This window comes from Arvicola amphibius, chromosome 3 (genome assembly GCF_903992535.2).
Source record: "Arvicola amphibius chromosome 3, mArvAmp1.2, whole genome shotgun sequence".
NCBI lineage: Eukaryota > Metazoa > Chordata > Mammalia > Rodentia > Cricetidae > Arvicola > Arvicola amphibius.
The window spans coordinates 133527473-133547490 of NC_052049.1; the positions used below are offsets into that span (position 1 = coordinate 133527473).

A 20018-nucleotide genomic window follows, 5' to 3' on the forward strand; every position below is an offset into this window, starting at 1 on the left:
CTGTGCTCATCCATGCTTCGTGTTCTAAAGAACTTGACTTTTCCTGCTCAGTGCCAAGGTTTCAGGGCAGCATAAAGCCAGATAAGCTTTGTCAACACATATAACAAGACTTGGCAAGGCCAGACTTTCTTGGCCAATAGGCGTGCAATGAGATACTTTCAGATTTGGCCTCTCATTTACATGCTCAGACGTGTTCAGATGAAGGATGCACAAAGGTATCAGGCAGCTTCTCAGGTTCTGTTCTTTTTGTTCTTTTTTTGGTGTTTTTTTTTTTTTTTTTTTTTTGAGACAGGGTTTCTCTGTGTAGCCCTGGGTGTCCTGGAACTCACTCTGTAGACCAGGCTGGCCTCACCTAGATCCTCCTGTCTCTGCCTCCTGAGTGCTGGTACTAAAGGTGTGGGCCACCATACCTGGTACTTCTCAGGGTTCTGTTGTTGTTGTTGTTGTTGTTTTTAGACTTTATTTATTTATTATGTATACATATTGTATACAACATTCTGCCTCCATGTATGCCTGCAGGCCAGAAGAGGGCACCAGATCTCAATACAGATGGTTGTGAGCCACCATGTGGTTGCTGGGAATTGAACTCAGGTCCTCCGGAAGAACAGTCAATGCTCTTAGCCACTGAGCCATCTCTCCAGCCCACTTCTCAGAGTTCTTGACCTGTGCAGTGAAAAAAACAACGCTGAAACAAAGGAGAGGCGTGGCTATGGGACCCCTCCCCTGAACAGCCAGTTCTAGACTGCACAAGACATTTTTATATTTTTGGCAAGTGGGACAGAAAGCCACACGAGCCATAGGAAACTGCAGGGAGAAGTCTCCTGTGAGCAGTTTCCCAGGGGAAACTGCCAAGACCACCTCCCGAACCTCCTACCCTCTCTACTAAGATCCAGATAAGTTCTGGCAAGGCCCTTTGCTCTGTAGCTGTGTGGGTGCCAGCGATGTTGCCAAAATGTTGTACTCAAGACAATGCCCTACAGCTTCATCAGAACTGGAGGTGTGTTTACACGCCTAAGAGGAAGAGGAGCTTGAGACAGGGTCTCTGTCTGCAGCAGGCTTTTCTGGTCTAGCACTCACTATATAAACCAGGCCAGCCTCCATCTCAGGGCAGTCCTCTCGCCTAGTTTCCCAAGTGCTGAGGTACAGGTGCAAGCCACCACACCCTGCTGCTAAACACACCCTCTACCACGAGCTACATTCCTAGCCAACTGAGGGTTTGCTTGTTCCTCTTAACCAAGGTCTAGAAGAGAGAAAAGAAATTGAAAACTAAAAACTCTTATTTTAACTCTTCCTTACTAAGTCACCCAGACAGGTCTTGAACTTACACTCCTCCTGCCTCGACTTCCTGAGCACTGGGATTACAGCCTGTTTTACCAGGCCTGTCTTCTAATTCACTGAAGATGCAAACTGCACAAAAGTCAGGAACTTTGTCCTTTCCCCCCACTCTTTGTGGGCCCACATTTTAGAACAGTGTCAGCACATAGGAGAGAGTCCATGAATGTGAAGCAAACACAAGCTAGCTCACAGTATTTTCATAATGAATTGGGTGTGTGATTGACGTCTTTGCACCTGCTCTCAGGTCAGAAGCTTCCTGAGGCATTCATAGAGGAAACCACTGTCCTTTCTTTCAGGGAACTCGATGTCAAAAACTTTCAGAGACTCATTTAACCTTTCAATGGGTCGGTACTTTCTGTGCATGACATAGTGCCATTACAGTAATCCCAGTGACACACAACTCCCACACACAATAGTAAGAGAGACGGGGGAGGGGCTTAGCTTCTCCACTGACCTGATCTCCTCCTCCTACTTTCCCAGCTAGTCTCACACTACCCCCGCTTTCCCTTAGCCAATGTATAGCATAGATTAGGAAAGAAATTATGGGTCAAGGAATCAGCCTCCAACTATGACAGCCATCCTTGAGCCTTATTTCTCCATTTCTAATGTATCAGTGTCATAGAGATTGTTCTCTTTCATTGCAACTAAGTGACATGCTGTTGTACTTGTTTTACAGAGTGGACCCTGGCCTAACAAAGACTGGGTTGCCTACTGAAGATCTTTTACATTGAAGACAAATTTCTCTATCTAAACTTTCCATCATTGCTGTGTAATGCTGATATCGCCAAAGCCATGGCCTCTGTCATCTCAAAACAGGCAGGAATTTTTGCCTTTTTGGCTTCCTGCTTTAATGCAAGAGAGACAGAAAGAGAGCGCGCTATGTAAAGGTTGGATGACAGCCTGAGGGAGCCAGTGTTCTTCCAAAACCTTGTGGGTCCCAGAGATTGAACTCGGGCTCCAGTCTTCGTGGCAAGGGTCTGTACCTGCTGAACCATCTCACCGGCCCATGAACAGGGAGTTTGTCTATTATAAGTAGGCGTTGTAGATACATTGACGGTGTGGTAGAGTGAAAGCTTATTGATTCCTCTCAGAACTTTTAGCAAATTTGCTTGGCGCGCCTCCTCCGGCCGCTTGGCGGCGCTGTGGGGCCCAGTCGTGCGCAGTGGCGAGAGACGTCCTTCTTGGTCCGGCCGCTAGCCTTTCCCTGCCGGAGGGCGGGGCTCCAGGAACCGGAAGTTCCGAGGCCTCTGCTGCCGTCTCGGTCGCCGCCGCCTTTAAGTCTCTTCGTCCGCTGCCTGGGTGCCGCCGGTGCCGCCGCCGAGGAAGCTGCTGTGGCCCGGACGGGAGCGGAGGCGGCGCGGCATGAAGCGGCGTAGGCCCGCTCCATAGCGCGTCGGGACGGTCCGGGCGGGCCCGGGGGAAGGTGCAGTATCCGCCCGCTCTCCCTCCCCTGCGCCCGCGAGGCCGCGGTACTCCGGTCGGCCGCCCTAAGGCCACTCCCGTGGGGCAGAGCGGGTGGCTGGGCCCCGCTGGCCGGAAGAGGAAACACAGACTCGGATGGCGAGGCCGCCAACGTTCGCTAGGCGCCCCTGAACGCTGGCGGCTGCCCGCTCGGACTCGCACGTCCGTTATCTTGATAGAGCCTGGCTCGGGTTGGGATGCCGGGGAAGGTCCGGGCTTACGGAGGAGGAAACGGAAGTCTTCAAAGGCGAAGGGGTTCGCCTGAGGTCCGCCAGTGGCGGATGGGATTCACCTTTGGACTTGCTGCTTTTCCCCAGGCGGTGTTCCTTCCTCTCTCCTGCTTCACTCTAGATCCATTCCTCCGCGCTCACTCTCTCGCTGCCATTCTGTTCCACCCATCCATTCGCAGTAGGGTTCTTGCCCTTCCTGTCCAGCTTGCTCATCCTCTTTAAGCCCTAGTGTTCAGACTGTCGTTCCTTGCCACATTCCCTACCACACCTCTTCTCCTTCCTCATTCATAGCTTTCAAGTGAGGTGTATAGAGTTTAGATGACTGATCAGCCCTTACCATAAAAACTATAGGATGCCGTATCAGTGGACCACACCCCAAGAATCTCAAAACCCTATTTAACCCGACATATCATTCTCAGAGTGAGGGGCTTTGAGCTTTGAGAAGGTGTCTTGAATCTTAGTCTGTTGCTGCTGTCCAATTTTTTATTTTTTATTTTTTTTTTTTGCCCTCCTTTGGCCACATAGCTTTTCTCACCTTTCCATCTCCTATGTGGAATAGGGAGCTTGGAGTCTAAACTGGTAACAAATACGATGTGATCACATACACACAAAACTTTTTCTAAGCTAGATTATCAACTGTCTTAGTGATTGTTTCTCCAGAAAAGATACCCATCTCACTTATTCTCAGTAATAGGACAAGAAAAAGAAGGCAGAAATGGAATGCGCCAATAATGAATAGGGCATCCTTTACCTTGTCAAGAATTCTAGCTGGGTATGGTGGTGCATACCTGTAACCCCAGTATTTGGGAGACTGAGGCAAGAAGGTCTTGAGTTCAAGGCCAGCTTTGGCTACAGAGTGACCCTGTCTGCAAACAGACAAATGAGCACAATTTAGATGATTAAATTCAAGTTCCTTCTTTCAAAAAAAGCGCATAATGCACATTTTTATTGTACTGAATTTTTCTCACCAACTCAATATGACATCATGTAAAAGAAACATAGGTGCATAGAAATAAATTATATTTTTGTGTGTGTGTATGCTCGTGTGCGCTCGCGGCTCTACACACGTCTTGGGAATCGAGTGGAAGTCGGAGGATAACTTTTGAGAGTCAGTTCTCCCCAACTACCCTTTGTTGAGTCACTTTCAATTGCTGCATACTCCAGTCTAGCTGATCCTCCAACTTTGGCCCATTCCATCTATGCCTCCCTTGTTGCATTAGGGATGCTGGGTTTACAGATATGCCAACACTTTCCTGGTTTTAAGGGATCCTTAGACTTCTGCTGCAAGTCCTTTTTACTCTTTAAATCAATTTCCTGACCCTAGAAATAAATTGCATCTGCTACTCTCAAGGCATTACAATTGGGACCTCACATCTATTTTATTTTCAATTTATGGCCAACTTAATTTTCAATTGTGTATGTGTGAGGGTATGTACCTGTGAGTACAGGTTTTGTAGAGACCACAGGTGTTGGAGTCCCCCTTAGAACTGGTCTCAGCAGTGGGTCTGAGCAGCCGAAAGTGGATGCAGGGAGTCTCTGCAGTAGCATTACTTGCTCTTAACTCCTGAGTCATCTCCAGTCCACTTTGCAATTTTTTCAAGCCCTGCTAAAATTTTCCCTTTAATGTATCTGGGTGTCAAGATTTACATTATTGTTAGGACTTAACTCCTCAATTTGAGTCATACATTTCTGGAAAAAGTAATTTTAGGACTGGGCTTATTAGCAAAGGCCTGTACATTTCAGCACTCAGGAGGCTGAAGCAGGAAGACTGAGAATTAAAACCTGCCTGGGACCTGGGATTTGCAAAACCGATCCAAAAAGAAAAAGCGCTCTCTCTCTCTCTCTCTCTCTCTCTCTCTCTCTCTCTCTCTCTCTCTCTCTCTCTCTCTCTCTCTCTCCACCTATCCACACACAAACACAGTTTTTTGATAAGTTGGAGATCCAAAATAATTCAGGCATTACATATTACACTAAAAGGAAGTCTATCAGTTAATATCATTTTGGGGCTTTTAGGCTTATTTTTTTGCCATATATGGTCCATTTTAATGACCAACAATCTCTTATCTGGTAAACAGGATTGGATGGTGAGAAAAGGAAGGATTCCTGTGAGAAGAGATCAGGATGAACGGAGAGCTCTGTGCTTAAAGTTGGGCCAGGTGAAAATGATCTCTTTGAAAGTAGAGATCTGAGCAGATGAAAATACAATCAGGTAGGCACCAGGGAAGGTCCACAGGTGAAGAGGTTGGTGGGACAGTGGAATGTGTGCACTGAGCTGGGAGTGAATAGGACCCTGTTTATGTAGAATATCAGGGCATTATGGAAATTAGTTACACATTTGTGAAAACTGCACACTATCTGTTGTAGAAAGGGCAGAATAAATATTTAGTGTGAACAGAGTGGCAGAATGTCATTTGAACTATGCAGTGTGTATATGTCTGGAAACAAATAGCACAGTCCATTCAGAAAGTCTCAGTTTTTTAAATAGAAACGGATGGGAGTTTTTTTTTTTTTTTTTTTTTTTTTTTTTTTTTTTTTTTTTTTTTTTTTTTTTGAGACAGGGTTTCTCTGTAGCTTTGGAGCCTGTCCTGGAACTAGCTCTTGTAGACCAGGCTGGTCTCGAACTCACAGAGATCCGCCTGCCTCTGCCTCCCGAGTGCTGGGATTAAAGGCGTGCGCCACCACCGCCCGGCCGGATGGGAGTTTTTATGAAGAAGGATTCTAAAGTTGGTAATGACTCCAGCTGAGCAGTAAGGCTCTGGAAGTCTGTTCTGAGCGGCTCTCTTCTGTTCCTCAGCCTTGTACTTGAAAGGGATGGAGTGGAGATGGGATTTCACACGTGAGAGAACTGAGTCAGGTTAGTATAGAGTCTTCTAATTTTAGTGCCTTGCTCCATCAGAAACTAGGTCCTTTGACACACTTGATTGAAAATAGGTCTCTCCTAGCTTCCAGGTGGGCCAACAGCCACCGCTTTCACAAACTGCCACTTGATACTCTGAGTCCCAGCTACCTAAAAGCTCAGTTCTCTGCCGGATTTTAGTTAGTGGAAGCTTGGATGCCAATGATGGCAGTGATACAACTCTACCTGATGTACCAGTGTTTGGACTACTCTGGTTTGTCAGTGTCACATTAGAAGTCACAATATCGTGCACTGTAACAAGGAAAGTGATACCCTGTTCCCTGTGCACAGTTCAGCACTTTCGCATACCAGTAATGCAAATTAGGTGGATGGACTCACAGCCCACACCTTCCAGTAAGTTGTTAGATCGCAGATAACTGAGCATGAATTAATATTAACCTGCAAAGCTGGGCTTTAAAAAAAGACATCATGTTAAATGCATAGCCATGTATTGATTATTGGAGAAGTAGTTAATGATTACGGGAAACATGGTCACATAAGTAGTTTGTTTTCTTTTGTGGAATTGAACTGAACCCACCACTAAGCTACATCTCTATATGGTTCTATAATAGCTTTTTTGTTGTGGTGGTTATTTTTCTCTAATACTTTGCTCATGTTAGTTGAAATATCAGGAAAAAATCAAGGGGGAAAGTATATCTTCTGGGTTTGTAAAGTAAGTACAATAAGTTCTCAAAGCTATTAAGTAATTATGGTGTTAAACTGGTAAATTGAGTTCAGACTTATAAAATACTGATGTGAACACCATATGCTTTCTTCATTAACTAACTATTAATTTCTTCAACTAATTAAAGCCATTTAAAGATAGTATATTTTTCTTTTTTGAACAGTATAGAAGTTACATAATGAGAAAAACTAGTCATGTAGTTATCAGTAAAACACTAAGTACCACTGGTACTTGATAGTGTCTAGAGAAGAGCAGGAGGTTGTAAGTGTTTAGTTGTTTGGAGCCCTTCTCTGCAAGAGAAAACAATGTATTTTTTTAGGTTACTGCCCTAGTTATAAATTCAATGTTTGTAACAATGTTGTTACTACTCTAACTTATTACATTTTAGAAACAGTGATCAGCATTTGATAGAAGTGTTACTTTTTAAAATGCAAAAACACCTCCCTTGGCACATAGCTTCAGTATTGACATGCTTTGGGGTGGAATGTAGCAGCCAACTGGCACATGGCCTGCTTCCTTCCAGTGTGGGAAAGGAAAAGGAATTTTGGCAAAAGATACCCCAAAGGAGAGCCTTTTATAAAAGTTCCCGGAGGGATTTATAGTCACTGTGAAATTGACATGACCTGAATTTTTTTTTTTAAAAAAAATCTTTTTGGAACTGAGCACAGAGGTAGAAAAGGTATTGCTTTTCTTATTGGGTTTCATTGCAGCTGTGTTGTAAGGCCTGTCACTGGTTTGTTTGTTTGTTTATTTGGTTTTTTGGCCTTATCATTGTGATGTGGTAATATATGAACAGCTTCTTGTGCCTTGTTTATCCAGGAAAATGCAACATGGCAGCAGCAATGGAAACAGAACAGCTCGGTGTTGAGATATTTGAAACTGCAGAGTGTGAGGAGGGAACTGTTGAATCACAGGATCGACCAAAACTGGAGCCATTTTATGTTGAACGATATTCTTGGAGTCAGCTAAAAAAGCTGCTTGCTGATACCAGAAAATATCATGGCTACATGATGGCTAAGGCCCCACATGATTTTATGTTTGTAAAGAGGACGGATCCAGACAGCCCTCACTCAGACAGGGTCTATTATCTTGGTGAGTGTGAAATTGCACTTTGGGAGAGGAGGAGTTTTCTTTTTCTTTCTTTTTTTTTTTTCAAAGCTACTTTTAATACTTTGGGGTGTGCCCCACAGGAATAAAAAACACTGGGAAGGGGTAACCCTCTCATCCCCAGGAGTGGCCCAGGGGGAGAGAGGCAACCTGAGGGGAAGCAAGCACAAAAGGAACCCGCTGTAGACTCAGGGCAAAGGGAATGCCATCGGTGCTGGGACCTGTGAGCACTACAGGAAGAAACTCGAGCATGGTGGGACTGTCTCCAGGCACACAGGCTCCTACTTCAGTCTCTTCTTGTGCGTTGACATAACAGATGTACACTACCACATCCAGTAGGAACCCATTTTGTGTGTGTGTGTGGGGGGGGGTGTTGAGACAAGATTTCTATGTAGCTTTGGAGCCTGTCCTGGAACTAGCTCTTGTAGACCAGGCTGGCCCTGAACTCACAGAGATCCTCCTGCCTCTGCCACCTGAGTGCTGGGATTAAAAAGAAGAAATTTTCTAATCTAAAGTCACACTGAAATCTCATCCTATAACTTACTGAAATTAACAACAAAATAAGATAATGAATTGTCTTAATTCATACATTGTTTTATATGCTTTAATAAGTTTTGTCTTTAGCCAGGTGGTGGCGGTGCACACCTTTAATCCCAGCACTCAGAAGGCAGAGGCAGGAGGATCTCTGTTAGTTCGAGGCCAGCTGGTCTTCAAGAGCTAGTTCCAGGACAGGCTCCAAAGTTATAGAGAAACCCTGTCTAGAAAAAAATCAAAATCAAAACCAAAAAAAAAAAAAAAAAACAAAAAAAAAGTTTTGTCTTTGGATGAACTAAGATCTCACTATCAAGGCTGGAGAGAGGACTCGGTTATCTTAGTTAGGTAATGTTAGGAGTACTTCCTGCTCTTCTGTAGAACCCGGGTTCAGGTCATAGTACCCACATCATTAGGTGTCTCATGCCCTCCTGTAACTCAGCTTCAGGATCTCACTGAGCACCTACACATGTACATATTTATGTATACGTGCATGCATGAGTGTGCATGCACATGCTCATACACAAACAAATAAAAGTTTTTTTTTTTTTTTTTTTTTTTTTTTTTTTGGTTTTTCGAGACAGGGTTTCTCTGCAGCTTTTTTAGAGCCTGTCCTGGAACTAGCTCTTGTAGACCAGAGATCTTGTAGAACTCACAGAGATCCACCTGCCTCTGCCTCCCGAGTGCTGGGATTAAAGGCGTGCGCCACCACCGCCCGGCTCAAATAAAAGTCTTAAAAGAAAGCTTTACTATCAGGGCATTTTTCTCTGACATTTGGGGAGTTGTTTTTATGTTTACTTCTTGCTTGGTTTTCCGAGACTGTCCATCTGCCCAGACTGACCTCTAACTCACAATCCTGCTGCTTGTAGACATGTGCCCTGATACCATAGAATCTTTGGGGAGCTTGTTGTTCTTTTCCTTACTTAGTTTTTTTAAGACAAGGTTTCAGTTATCCCAGGCTGGCCTCAAACCCCAGATTCTCCTGTCTCTATCTCCTGAACTCTGAGATTACAGGTGTTTGGCTACCATGCCCAGCTTGAAACAATTTTTGTTTTTTAAATAATTTATTTTTATTTTATGTGCATTGGTATTTTGCCTGCATGTGTATGTCTGTGTGAGGGTGTCAGATCTTGGAGTTACAGACAGTTGTGAGCTGCCATATGGGTTCTGGGAATTGAACCCAGGTCCTCTGGAAGAGCAGTCAGTGCTCTGAAATGCTGAGTCTTCTCTTCTAGCTATGAAACATTGTTTTTATTGAAAAAAATTTCCCAGGCATAAGGCATGTGCACATCCTACTTAATAACATCATTTTGGTTCCTGTGGAATGGAAAATGTTGAAATATGTAGAAGACATTATGTATTTATGACTATTGTTGTAATAAGGACAGTATTACAAAATAGTAATATGTTTTTTTAGTAATATGGGGTTTTTTTTTTTCACTTATAGCCATGTCTGGTGAGAACAGAGAAAATACACTATTTTATTCTGAAATCCCTAAAACCATCAACAGAGCAGCAGTCTTAATGCTTTCTTGGAAGCCTCTTTTGGACCTTTTTCAGGTTGGAACAAATATTCTTGTTTCTATGATTTGGTATATATTTTCTCATTTATTTCAGGACAAAAATTCATCTAGGGCTTTATATTTTAAGTAGATGTGAATTAAAAGGAACTAAAATATTTTATTATTGTTACATGTATGACCTTAAGATCAATCAATTCCCTATATCTAAAACCATAGGACATTACAATTCAAGTTTTTGGTGTTTTGTTTCATTTATTTTAAATACTTTAGATTCCTTTAAGTTTGCATGGTTCAATGTTTACCTGCATGTATGTCTGTGCACCATGTACATGACTGGTGGCAAAAGAGGGCATTGAAACCCTTGGAACTGGAGTTACAGATAGTTGTGAGTCATCTATGTGGGTGCTGGGAATCAAACTCAGGTCCCTTGAAGAACAACAAATATTCTTAAACACTGAGCCATCTCTCCAGCCCTATTTTGTTTGTATTTGAGACAGTTTCACTGAGTATCTCTGACTGGCCTTGAAGCTCACTACATAAACCAGACTGGCCTTGAACTTCTGGCAGTTCTCTTGCCTCTGCTTACTGACACTTGGTACATTCCTGTAATCCCAGTTCTTGGGAAATGTGGAGGTAGAAAAGCCAGAAGATGAGAAGTATGAGGTTAGCCAGTACCCCACCACACATGCTCACGACAGTCTATTCTCTTGACTTGCCTAGAGTGTGCTCAGCTGCTATGTTCAGTCCCTACCTAGGTAGCTGGGTTAATCCCTGCTCTACAACTAACTGTATGCAAAACTACCTAATTACGATTAGATTATAGAGGGCCTTGACTATTAAGATGATGGATTTTATTCTTGTTTTCTAATGTCTGCAATAGTGTTTAAATGGGTCTTTACAAAATTTCAGGAGAGTTTCTGAAATTAATCTACTTATTGGCAACTTCTGAGTCACTCAGGGCACAGACTAAGCCCTGGAGAGATGCTAGAGTTTCAGTGAGTTGCAAAGGCCAGTTCTTGGGAGACTGGAGTGGGTGACTTTCCTTTTGTCTTAGGCGACACTAGACTATGGGATGTATTCTCGAGAGGAAGAGCTACTCAGAGAAAGAAAGCGCATTGGAACCGTGGGAATCGCAGCTTACGATTATCACCCAGGAAGCGGAACATTCCTGTTTCAAGCTGGTAGTGGAATTTACCATATCAAAGATGGAGGCCCACATGGATTTACAGTAAGTGGCAGTTATTGTGTGTTAAATGTTTTGGGGTCCTAGAGAGAATTTGTACCCAAATAAGAAAGGAAATGAATGAACAAACCAAAAAAGTCAGTTTACCCACCAGCTAAGAAATTAATATTAGTTTTTAATTTTAAGAGTTGGATAGTTTGGAACCAGTGAGAATGGCTGGACAGTTAAAAACACCAGCTGTTTTTCCAGAGGACCCAAGTTCAATTCCCAGCATCCACTTGGTGGATCATAGTCCCAGATCTAACGCCCTCTTCTGGCTTCCATGAACACCAGGCATGCAAGCAGTATGGACATGCATGTAGGCAAAACACCCATACACATTAAATAAAAATAAAATCATAAACAAACAAATGAAAAACAGATGGGCACTGAAGAAATGGCAGTTCAGCATCTACATCAGGCAACACCCAGCTGCCTATAACTCCAGCTCTAGGGGATTCCCTGGCTTCTACAGGTACCTGCACTCACATATGCATAAACATAGACACACATAATTAAAATTAAAATAGCCGGGCAGTGGTGTTGCATGCCTTTAATCCCGCACTCAGGAGGCAGAGGAAGGCAGATCTCTGTGAGTTCAAGGCTGGCCAGGTCTACGAAGTAAACTCCAGGACAGCCAAAGCTGTTACACAGAGAAACTCCAATAACCAAAAAAGAGATAAAAATAAAAATTTTAAAAAGATTAGTTTTTTCCAATGACCTAAAGATACATTTTTTAAAAATTTATTTTCAGTATATGTGTCCTGGGGAGGGGCGTGTGAGTGCAGGTGCTCTCGCAGGCTAGGGGTGGAGATCCTGGAGCTGGAGCTGGAGGCAGTTGTGTGCTGCTGACATGCATGCTAGAAATTAAACAAGCTTTCTCAGCAAGAGCAGTATATGCTCTTCAGCCCCAAGGTAGAAATTTTAAAATGCTCAAAATCTTTTCTGTGTCGAGAGATACAGAAAATGGCATTAATTTTCATTTTCTCTAAGTGCTAAGGGAGATCTTGAAAGGTATTATCAAGGTGTTTTATCTCTTTGGTTTCTTTGAAAAGCTAATTATTTTAATAGATGAATTTATGTTTGGTTTTTTCAAAGTAATTCTTTATGAACTATTGAAGCTATGCTTTTGGTAGAATTGTATTGGTCTTAACTATCATTTCACTAAAATTTTTGGAAGGGCTGGAGAGATGACTCAGTGGTTAAGAGCACTGGATGTTCTTCCAGAGAGCCCAGGTTCAATTCCCAGAACCCACATGACAGCTCATGACTGCAACCCTAATTTCAGGAGAAATAATGCCTGTTTCTGGCCTTATCAGGCACCAGTCACATATGTGGTACACAGACATGCATGCAGACAACACACCCATATACATAACATGAAAATAAAACTTTTTAAAAAGTTAAGATTTTCCAGTCGGGCGGTGGTGGCGCACGCCTTTAATCCCAGCACTTGGGAGGCAGAGGCAGGCGGATCTCTGTGAGTTCGAGGCCAGCCTGGTCTACAAGAGCTAGTTCCAGGACAGGCTCCAAAAAAGCTGCAGAGAAACCCTGTCTCGAAAAACCAAAAAAAAAAGAAAAAAGAAAAAAAAAAAAGTTAAGATTTTCCATTTATTTATTTATTTATTTATTTATTTATTTATTTATTTATTTATTTATTTATTTATTTGGTGTGTATGTGTGTATACATGCATGCCTCAGGGTGTGTGTGTAGGTCAGAGGACAAATTGCAGTACTCTGTTCTCTTATTGTGCCTTGTAGGACCCAGGGTTTGATCTCAGGTTGTTGGTCTGAGCAACAGGAGCCTTTACCTGCTGAGCCATCTTACCATGCCTCATTTTACATTTTTTATAAGCAAATTTATTTTTATTGGTAAAATTAATTTTTAAATGTTTAATAATATGTTTGAAATTGTGTTTGAGACTATTCAACAAGCCAGGCATAGTGGCAGATGCCCTTACTTCCAGCACTCAGGAGGCAGAAGCAAGTGGATCTCTGTCTGGTCTACTTAATGAGTTCCAGACTAGCTAAAGGCTGTAGTGACACCCTGTCTCAAAAATAGTTTGGGGCCTAGAGAGATGGCTCAGACTGCTCTTCCAGAGGTCCTGAGTTTAGTTCCCAGCAACCACATAGTGGCCCACAACCACCTGTAATGAGATCTGGTGCCCTTTTCTGGCATGTAGGCAGAAAACTGTATACAAAATAAATAAATAAAAATATTTTTTTAAGGATTTTTTAAAAATTTAAAGATTTTAAAATTTTTTTAAAAAAAGATTTATTATGTATATAGTGTTCTATCTGCATGTATGTCTGCAGACCTCTGAGCCATCTCTCCAGCCCCCTTAAATAAATCTTTAAAAAAGAAAGTTCAAGCCGGGCGGTGATGGCGCACGCCTTTAATCCCAGCACTCGGGAGGCAGAGGCAGGCGGATCTCTGTGAGTTCGAGACCAGCCTGGTCTACAAGAGCTAGTTCCAGGACAGGCTCCAAAGCCACAGAGAAACCCTGTCTCGAAAAACCAAAAAAAAAAAAAGAAAGAAAGAAAGTTCAAGTGTGGTGGTGGTGGTGGAGGAATACACCTTTAATCCAAACACTTAGGAAGCAGAGGCAGGTGAATCTCTATGAGTTTGAGGCCAGCCTGGTCAACAGAGTGAGTTTCAGGACAGCCAAGACTACACAGAGAAACCCTATCTTGGAAAAAAAAAATTAAAAAAAAATTCAACAGATAATAACTATTAAACAGGTTGAGCAGCAGACTTCATAAAATACTCTTACACTGTCTTGGTGTGTAATGCAGTATTTATTCTCTATTACTCTAAATTACTCTAAGCTTTTCCATTCATCGTTTCAAAAAGAGCCATGAATAAGTTAAACCAATTGAAAGTATTTTTTTTTTTTTTTTCTGGGATGTAGCTGCTTTGGACATTTTAGTTAGAAAGGTGATGGATCTTATAGGGAAAAAAAAACTGGAAAACAAACTTGTATTTGTCAACCTGATAACTTACCTTAAAATGTTATTGGCTTTTCTAGCAACAACCTTTACGGCCCAATCTAGTGGAAACTAGTTGTCCCAATATACGAATGGATCCAAAGTTATGCCCTGCTGACCCAGACTGGATAGCTTTCATTCACAGCAACGATATCTGGATCTCGAACCTCGTAACCAGGGAAGAACGGAGGATCACCTATGTGCACAATGGTAAGGCAGAGCTTTGCAGCCTGGATTTGCTGATTTGTGTGTGAAAAGCTGGTTTTGATTTTACTTCCATTTGAAATTAATGCAAACCGGGTGATTTTTATTATTTAAGTTCAGATGTTTAGAAATTGGAAGGTATGGAGAAGAACAGAGAATACATGGTCCGCACCCTTAGATAATGCCACTCTTCTTCTCAGCACATTTGAAGTACCGCAGTGCATCTCTTGTTCTTCTAGCCTGCCCCCAGCTCCCCAAACCTTTCTCATTAAGTGAAATGTTAATTAAGAAAATTGGACTTGATTGGTAGATACAGACAGAAAAACCAGTTCCACATTATTAGATATTGCCTGAAAAACAATCTCCCCATTTTGGAGAGCTTATTTAGCTACTGTTTTATAGTGAAAAAAAATGGAATGTAGAAGAACCATGTGCATTGTGGAAATATTTAAGTAGGCTTTATTGAGTGACAAACGGAGTCTGAGGCATTAGGAATACAAGTTCAATGATGTCTCAAAAAACGGCAGCCACACATAGTGGTGCCTCTATTTCTAGCACCTGGGAGGCAGAGACAGGCGGATCTCTGAGTTTGAGGCCAGCCTGGTCTACAAAGGGAGCTCCAGGACAGCTAGAACTACACAGAGAAACCCTGTCTCAAAAACAACAAAACTACAAAGTTTCAAAAGGTAGACTTGAATTTGTCATAGATTGATTGCTGAGCTGAGTTCACGAAGAGGAAGTGATGTATGAGAATGAGGGCCTTCCTGTAGTTTCCCAGCATTTTTTCCATCTTCACCATCTCTGCATTGCTGGGTCATTTGCTATACTTCTTATTCATATATTATGTGCAGTTAGGCCCGTGATAGGTGTGTCTGTAATGGACACATGCATTTTGTGATATTGTTTTTGGTCATTCCCTAAGCAGTGCAGTGAAATAACTGATCACATTGTCTACAGTGTAAGTCAGTAATCTTATTAAAGTCTGCTTGGGGATGTATTTGGGTTCTGCGGAAACACTATAGTGTTTTATATAAAAAAACTTAAGCATTTGCAGCTTGTGGTATTTGAACAGGATCTTAAGGGAACCAACCTTTTAAGTGGTTCTAAAGGAGAACTATGGCCAGGGTACAGATTGAATAAGGTGATGCTGGCCATCAAGCAACTAAATAAACAATCATAGCAATACAGAGTAGGCCAAATGAGGACTACTGTAGAGCACCAAGAGAAGCAGTATTTGGGGAAGACTTTCCAGAGATCATTGTAACTGACCTTAAGTGATGTCTGTATGTTAGCAAAGTATTCCAGAAAGCGAACTGTGTGAGAAAAGTCTTATTCTGAAAGGTGCTGTGGCCTTTGTGAGGAGCTGGAAGCACTCAATTGTCCAGTCCTGGTTTGGATCAATGGAGGAGTCTTCAGCAGATGAGCCAGGTGGTTCTGGTTGTACTGTCATAAAGGGTTTGGGTGCTACAGGCCATGACACCAGAGCTTGGCAGCTGTCATCACTGAAGTCACAAGTCTTGAAAATTGAAGCCCTTTCTCATCTTGTCAACAAACACTGATCACTACACACCACTTACTGTATTTGAGACTGAGACTAAAAGCTCTCACAAAAACTGTCAGAAAATAAGGCATTTAAAGTCTTTTTTTTTTTTTTTAATTCAGACTTTCTTTTTCTCTTTGTTAGCCCTGGTTGTCTCAGACAGAACTCACTACATAGACCAGGCTGATCTTGAACTCTAGAGATCTGTCTGCTTCTGCCTCCCAAGTTTGCTATTGTTAAAGCTGTGCACCATATGCCTGGCTTACTTTTGTAAAATTGTTTTTCTCAGGAAGTAGAAAAAGACAAGATCTCCTGAGTAAACTGAAAGCATGGGGACCTTGGGAGAGTGCCGCACACCGCGGCCCAAGTCTGCGCGCTCTATGCACTAGACCCCAGTTCACGAGCTTCGAGCAAGGGGCTGGAGGTTGAGAATACAGATGCAGAGACAGACCGACACGCAGACCTTCCAACATTGGTACCAAAAGCCCCTCTTTAATAGCACCATGTAGGCTTAAATACACTGCAGTCAATGGCCAACAGCTGAAAATCCCATCCTCTGATCCTCTAAACTAGGCACAGCTTCTAGTAACTTCAATTAGAAGGTTATAGGAGGGAAGAGCAGCTGAAGGCCAGGACTCATTAGTCCCAACAGGAGAGGGTTGAAGGGGTGAGGGGGGGAGGTAGGGAGGGGAGCAGAGAAAAATGTAGAGCTCAATAAAAGTCAAGAAAAAATTTTAAAAAACTACAAACAAAAAAAACTGTTTTCCTCAGAGAATTTGTGAAGATTGGTAGAATTTAAAGTAGAAAGTACTGGAATTCCAGAGGATATTATAGTTTTTACTTTTTTCTTTACTATTCATGTAGATATGTGGTATATTTATTATTTCTATTATTACTGTAGTGGTTAAGAGAATATAGAATGAAACAGAACCAGGCCCTCTGAGTTAATTCTGACCTCATCAAATTAATTAATATATCTCTCTTGGTTTCTACATATGTAAAAATGAATCAGCTGAGTATAATCACAGGATTTCCAGGAGGCCTTAACAAGTTAAGTTTTGTGCAGTGTTTAGAATTATGACTGAAGCATAATAAGGCTGAGAATTGTCTGCTTAGATAGAAAGAGATGGGGGGAGGGGACGTGGTCAACAGTGTGCTAATCACAGCAGGGTGGGATCAAAGCCCATCTTAGAAAATAAATTTGGTCTGTCAGGGTGCATATGTGTTTATTCTCTGTTCAATATGACAAAAGTACTGGTTCCTGCCCTCAGTTACCCTCTACTGGGAAGACAAGGTGATACCAGTTATCCAGTTAGTAACTTGTAATAAGTAGCAGAAATACGAACAACAGTGGTACCTGTCCTTACATTTAAAGAACAGAATAGATAGAAAGTTGGAGTGTAGTTTAAAGTAATTGAAGGATGCTAGAAACCCATCACTGATCTTGAGTCTTTTACTAATTCCTTGTTTCAGAAAGCTCTGAACACATTGTTGTCATTAGCTTGGATCTGAAACTCATTTGGTAGTAAAATCTGAGCTGAACTGGCTTGAGAGTATTTATAACATTTGCCCTGCCTGCTCAGCGTGTTTTCCCTTCAGTTTGCTGCTGGAATGTTGGGGTATTAGATTACAGCTTATCTGTGTGCTGCTGCTGTTGTTACACAACACCTCAAAGATGTGCACTGTAGGAAGTCTCTGAATTCCAAATACCTGACTCGGTTTTTGAATAAGGGAGTTTTGGTTCTTGTTGTACATTCATTTCACATAATGTAGCATACAGATGATCAAAAATGACAAATTAAAGTCAGGCATAATAGCACATTCCTTTAATTGCAGCACTTGGGAGGCAGAGGCAGGCAGATCAAGGCCAACCTGATTTACAGAGTGAGTTCAAGGGCAACCAGGACTACAAAGAGAAACCCAATCCAGAAAAATAAACAAACAGAAAGAAAAAAAGAAAGAAAGAAAGAAAGAAAGAAAGAAAGAAAGAAAGAAAGAAAGAAAGAAAAAGAGTTAAATCTTACCTGTGCTGGGCACGGTAGTGTATGCCTATAATCCAAGCACATAGGAGGCTGAAGTAGGATTACATGCAGTTCAAGACTAGCCTGGGCAGCATAGCAAGACTGTGTCTTTAAACAGAAAATAGAATCATAATAATATATCACTGCCCACCAAGTAAACAAACAAAAGTGAGAAAATTGAGAACAAGTGGTAAGAGTGTAGAATAATAAAAATGCATCCCCATACAGTTAAATACACTCCACTAACTAGCCGTTCCACTCCAAGATACTTGCTCAAAAAAAAAAAAGAAAGCACGTGTCCATGGAAATTACTGTACAAGAATAAATGTTCACATCATCTTTATTCACAGTCACCAAAAGCAGCCCACATGTCAGCAGAAGAATGGATGAAAGAGCCACAACATCACCCAACATGGTGGCCCACACCTTTAATCCCAGCACTCAGGAGACAGAGGCACCCATTCTCTGAGATGAAGGCTAGCTTGGTCTACATAGTAAGTTCTAGGGCCAGCCATGGCCTATCACATAGCAAGACCCTGTCTGTCTTAGTTACTGTTCTATAGCTGTGATGAAATGCCATGACCAAGGCAACTTAGCAAAGGAAGCATTTAATTGGGAACTTGCTTATAGTTACAGAGCACTAGTCCATGTTTACTATGGCAGGAAGTGTGGGGGCAAGCAAGCAGAGAGAGACTGGGCCTGGCTTCGGCTTTTGAAACATTAAAGCTCGCCCCCAGTGACACACTCCTTCAATAAGACCATACCTCCTAATGCTTCCAAACTGGTTATTCCACTAACTGGGGACCAGGCGTTCAAGCATATGAGACTATGGGGACCATTCTTATTCAAACCACCCCACTGTCTTAAAAAGAAAAATAATCCATTGTATCAATGGATTATTACTTAACAAACAGGAACTAAGTACTGACAAATGTCAAAACACTGATGATTTTTAAAAAACAATTCACATTCAGATTATACTGTAAACATTTTGCCATGATACCAAATTTTACATAATGATGGCTTTGTGATTTATTTGTTTAGGTAGTTATTGGTGCTGAGGGTACTAGAGCCAAGCAAATGCTGACGTGTCATAATGGAGTGAATCAGTTTGCCCAAGGTCATACGATAGGTAAATGGCAAGGCTCAGACTTCAATTCAATCTGGCTCCACAGATGACTACTACAATTAGTTACCTTTTTCTTTTTTCTTTTGTTTTGTTTTGTTTTGTTGTTTTGTGTTTTTTTAGTTTTTGTTTTTCAAGACAGGGTCTCTCTGTGTAATAGCTCTGGCTATCCTGGAACTTGATTCATAGACCAGACTAGCCTCGAACTCACAGAGGTCTGCCTGCCTCCACCTCCTGAGTGCTGGGATTTAAGGTGTGCACCACTACCACTTGGCCAGCTTCCTCTCTTTAGAAGTGATGGAATCATTTTGCTTTGTCCTATTGTAAAAGAAAAAAAAGTTTGGAGGATAATTTTGCCTGTTTTGTTTGTCCAGAGCTAGCCAACATGGAAGAGGATCCCAGATCAGCTGGAGTTGCTACCTTTGTTCTTCAAGAAGAATTTGATAGATATTCTGGCTACTGGTGGTGTCCACAAGCTGAAAGAAGTAAGCAAGTTTAAAGTAGTATGTTACAGGTCACTCTAAGGATTAAAGTTTTGACTGTTGATTGGCTGAGTGTACAGAGCATAAAGCTGGCACAATACATGAAAAAGTGATGAAGATTAGACCTTACTAGTAGCTATTTAGAAAATATAGGCCTTATTCCTATATCCCTCAAGAACTCTAGTAGAGAGTTACACTCTGCCTCAGTACCTCAAGTGATGCTTGCCAATTTTTCAGCTAGAAAGCTGGTCTGTAAGGCCAAGCAGCATTATGACAGGATCTACATTAATGACTTGCTGTTAAACACATGTGATTGAAGCTAGGCAGTGGTGGCTCACGCCTTTAATCCTAGCACTTGGGAGGCAGAGGCAGGTGGATCTCTGTGTTCAAGGCCAGCCTGGTCTACCAGAACTAGCTCCAGGACAGCTAGGGCTGTTATATAGAGAAGCCCTGTCTCGAAAAACCAAAAAATAAGGGGTGTGGGGTGGGATTGAATAGCATCTATGTGAGCAGATGAGTGTGTGTGAATGAGTCTGAGGGGCTTAAAACAGTGGCCCACTGCCTAACCACAGTCCAGTGGAAATTCACTCACAGTCATATGTGGCCTAATATAAAGTGGACTTATTTTATAGACAAAATTGGAAACCTACGGGGGCTGGAGAGATGG

At 42.1% G+C, this 20018-nt stretch overlaps 1 protein-coding gene across 3 annotated transcripts in view; it reads left to right on the forward strand.

Annotated features, from left to right (window-relative positions):
- The first annotated feature begins 2550 nt into the window (after positions 1-2550).
- Positions 2551-20018, forward strand: part of Dpp8 (dipeptidyl peptidase 8) — a 55447-nt gene continuing 37979 nt past the window's right edge. Inside the window, exons 1-8 of one of the 3 annotated variants that reach the window (XM_038321680.1) lie at positions 2551-2758; positions 5102-5235; positions 5821-5880; positions 7427-7699; positions 9693-9805; positions 10823-10996; positions 14020-14188; positions 19244-19354. In XM_038321680.1, coding sequence (XP_038177608.1) covers positions 5220-5235; positions 5821-5880; positions 7427-7699; positions 9693-9805; positions 10823-10996; positions 14020-14188; positions 19244-19354 — 916 coding nt within the window. In that variant the 5' untranslated portion in view covers positions 2551-2758; positions 5102-5219. The remainder of the gene's footprint in view (positions 2759-5101; positions 5236-5820; positions 5881-7426; positions 7700-9692; positions 9806-10822; positions 10997-14019; positions 14189-19243; positions 19355-20018) is intronic. The other 2 variants (XM_038321678.1, XM_038321679.1) reach the window with 2 other exon arrangements.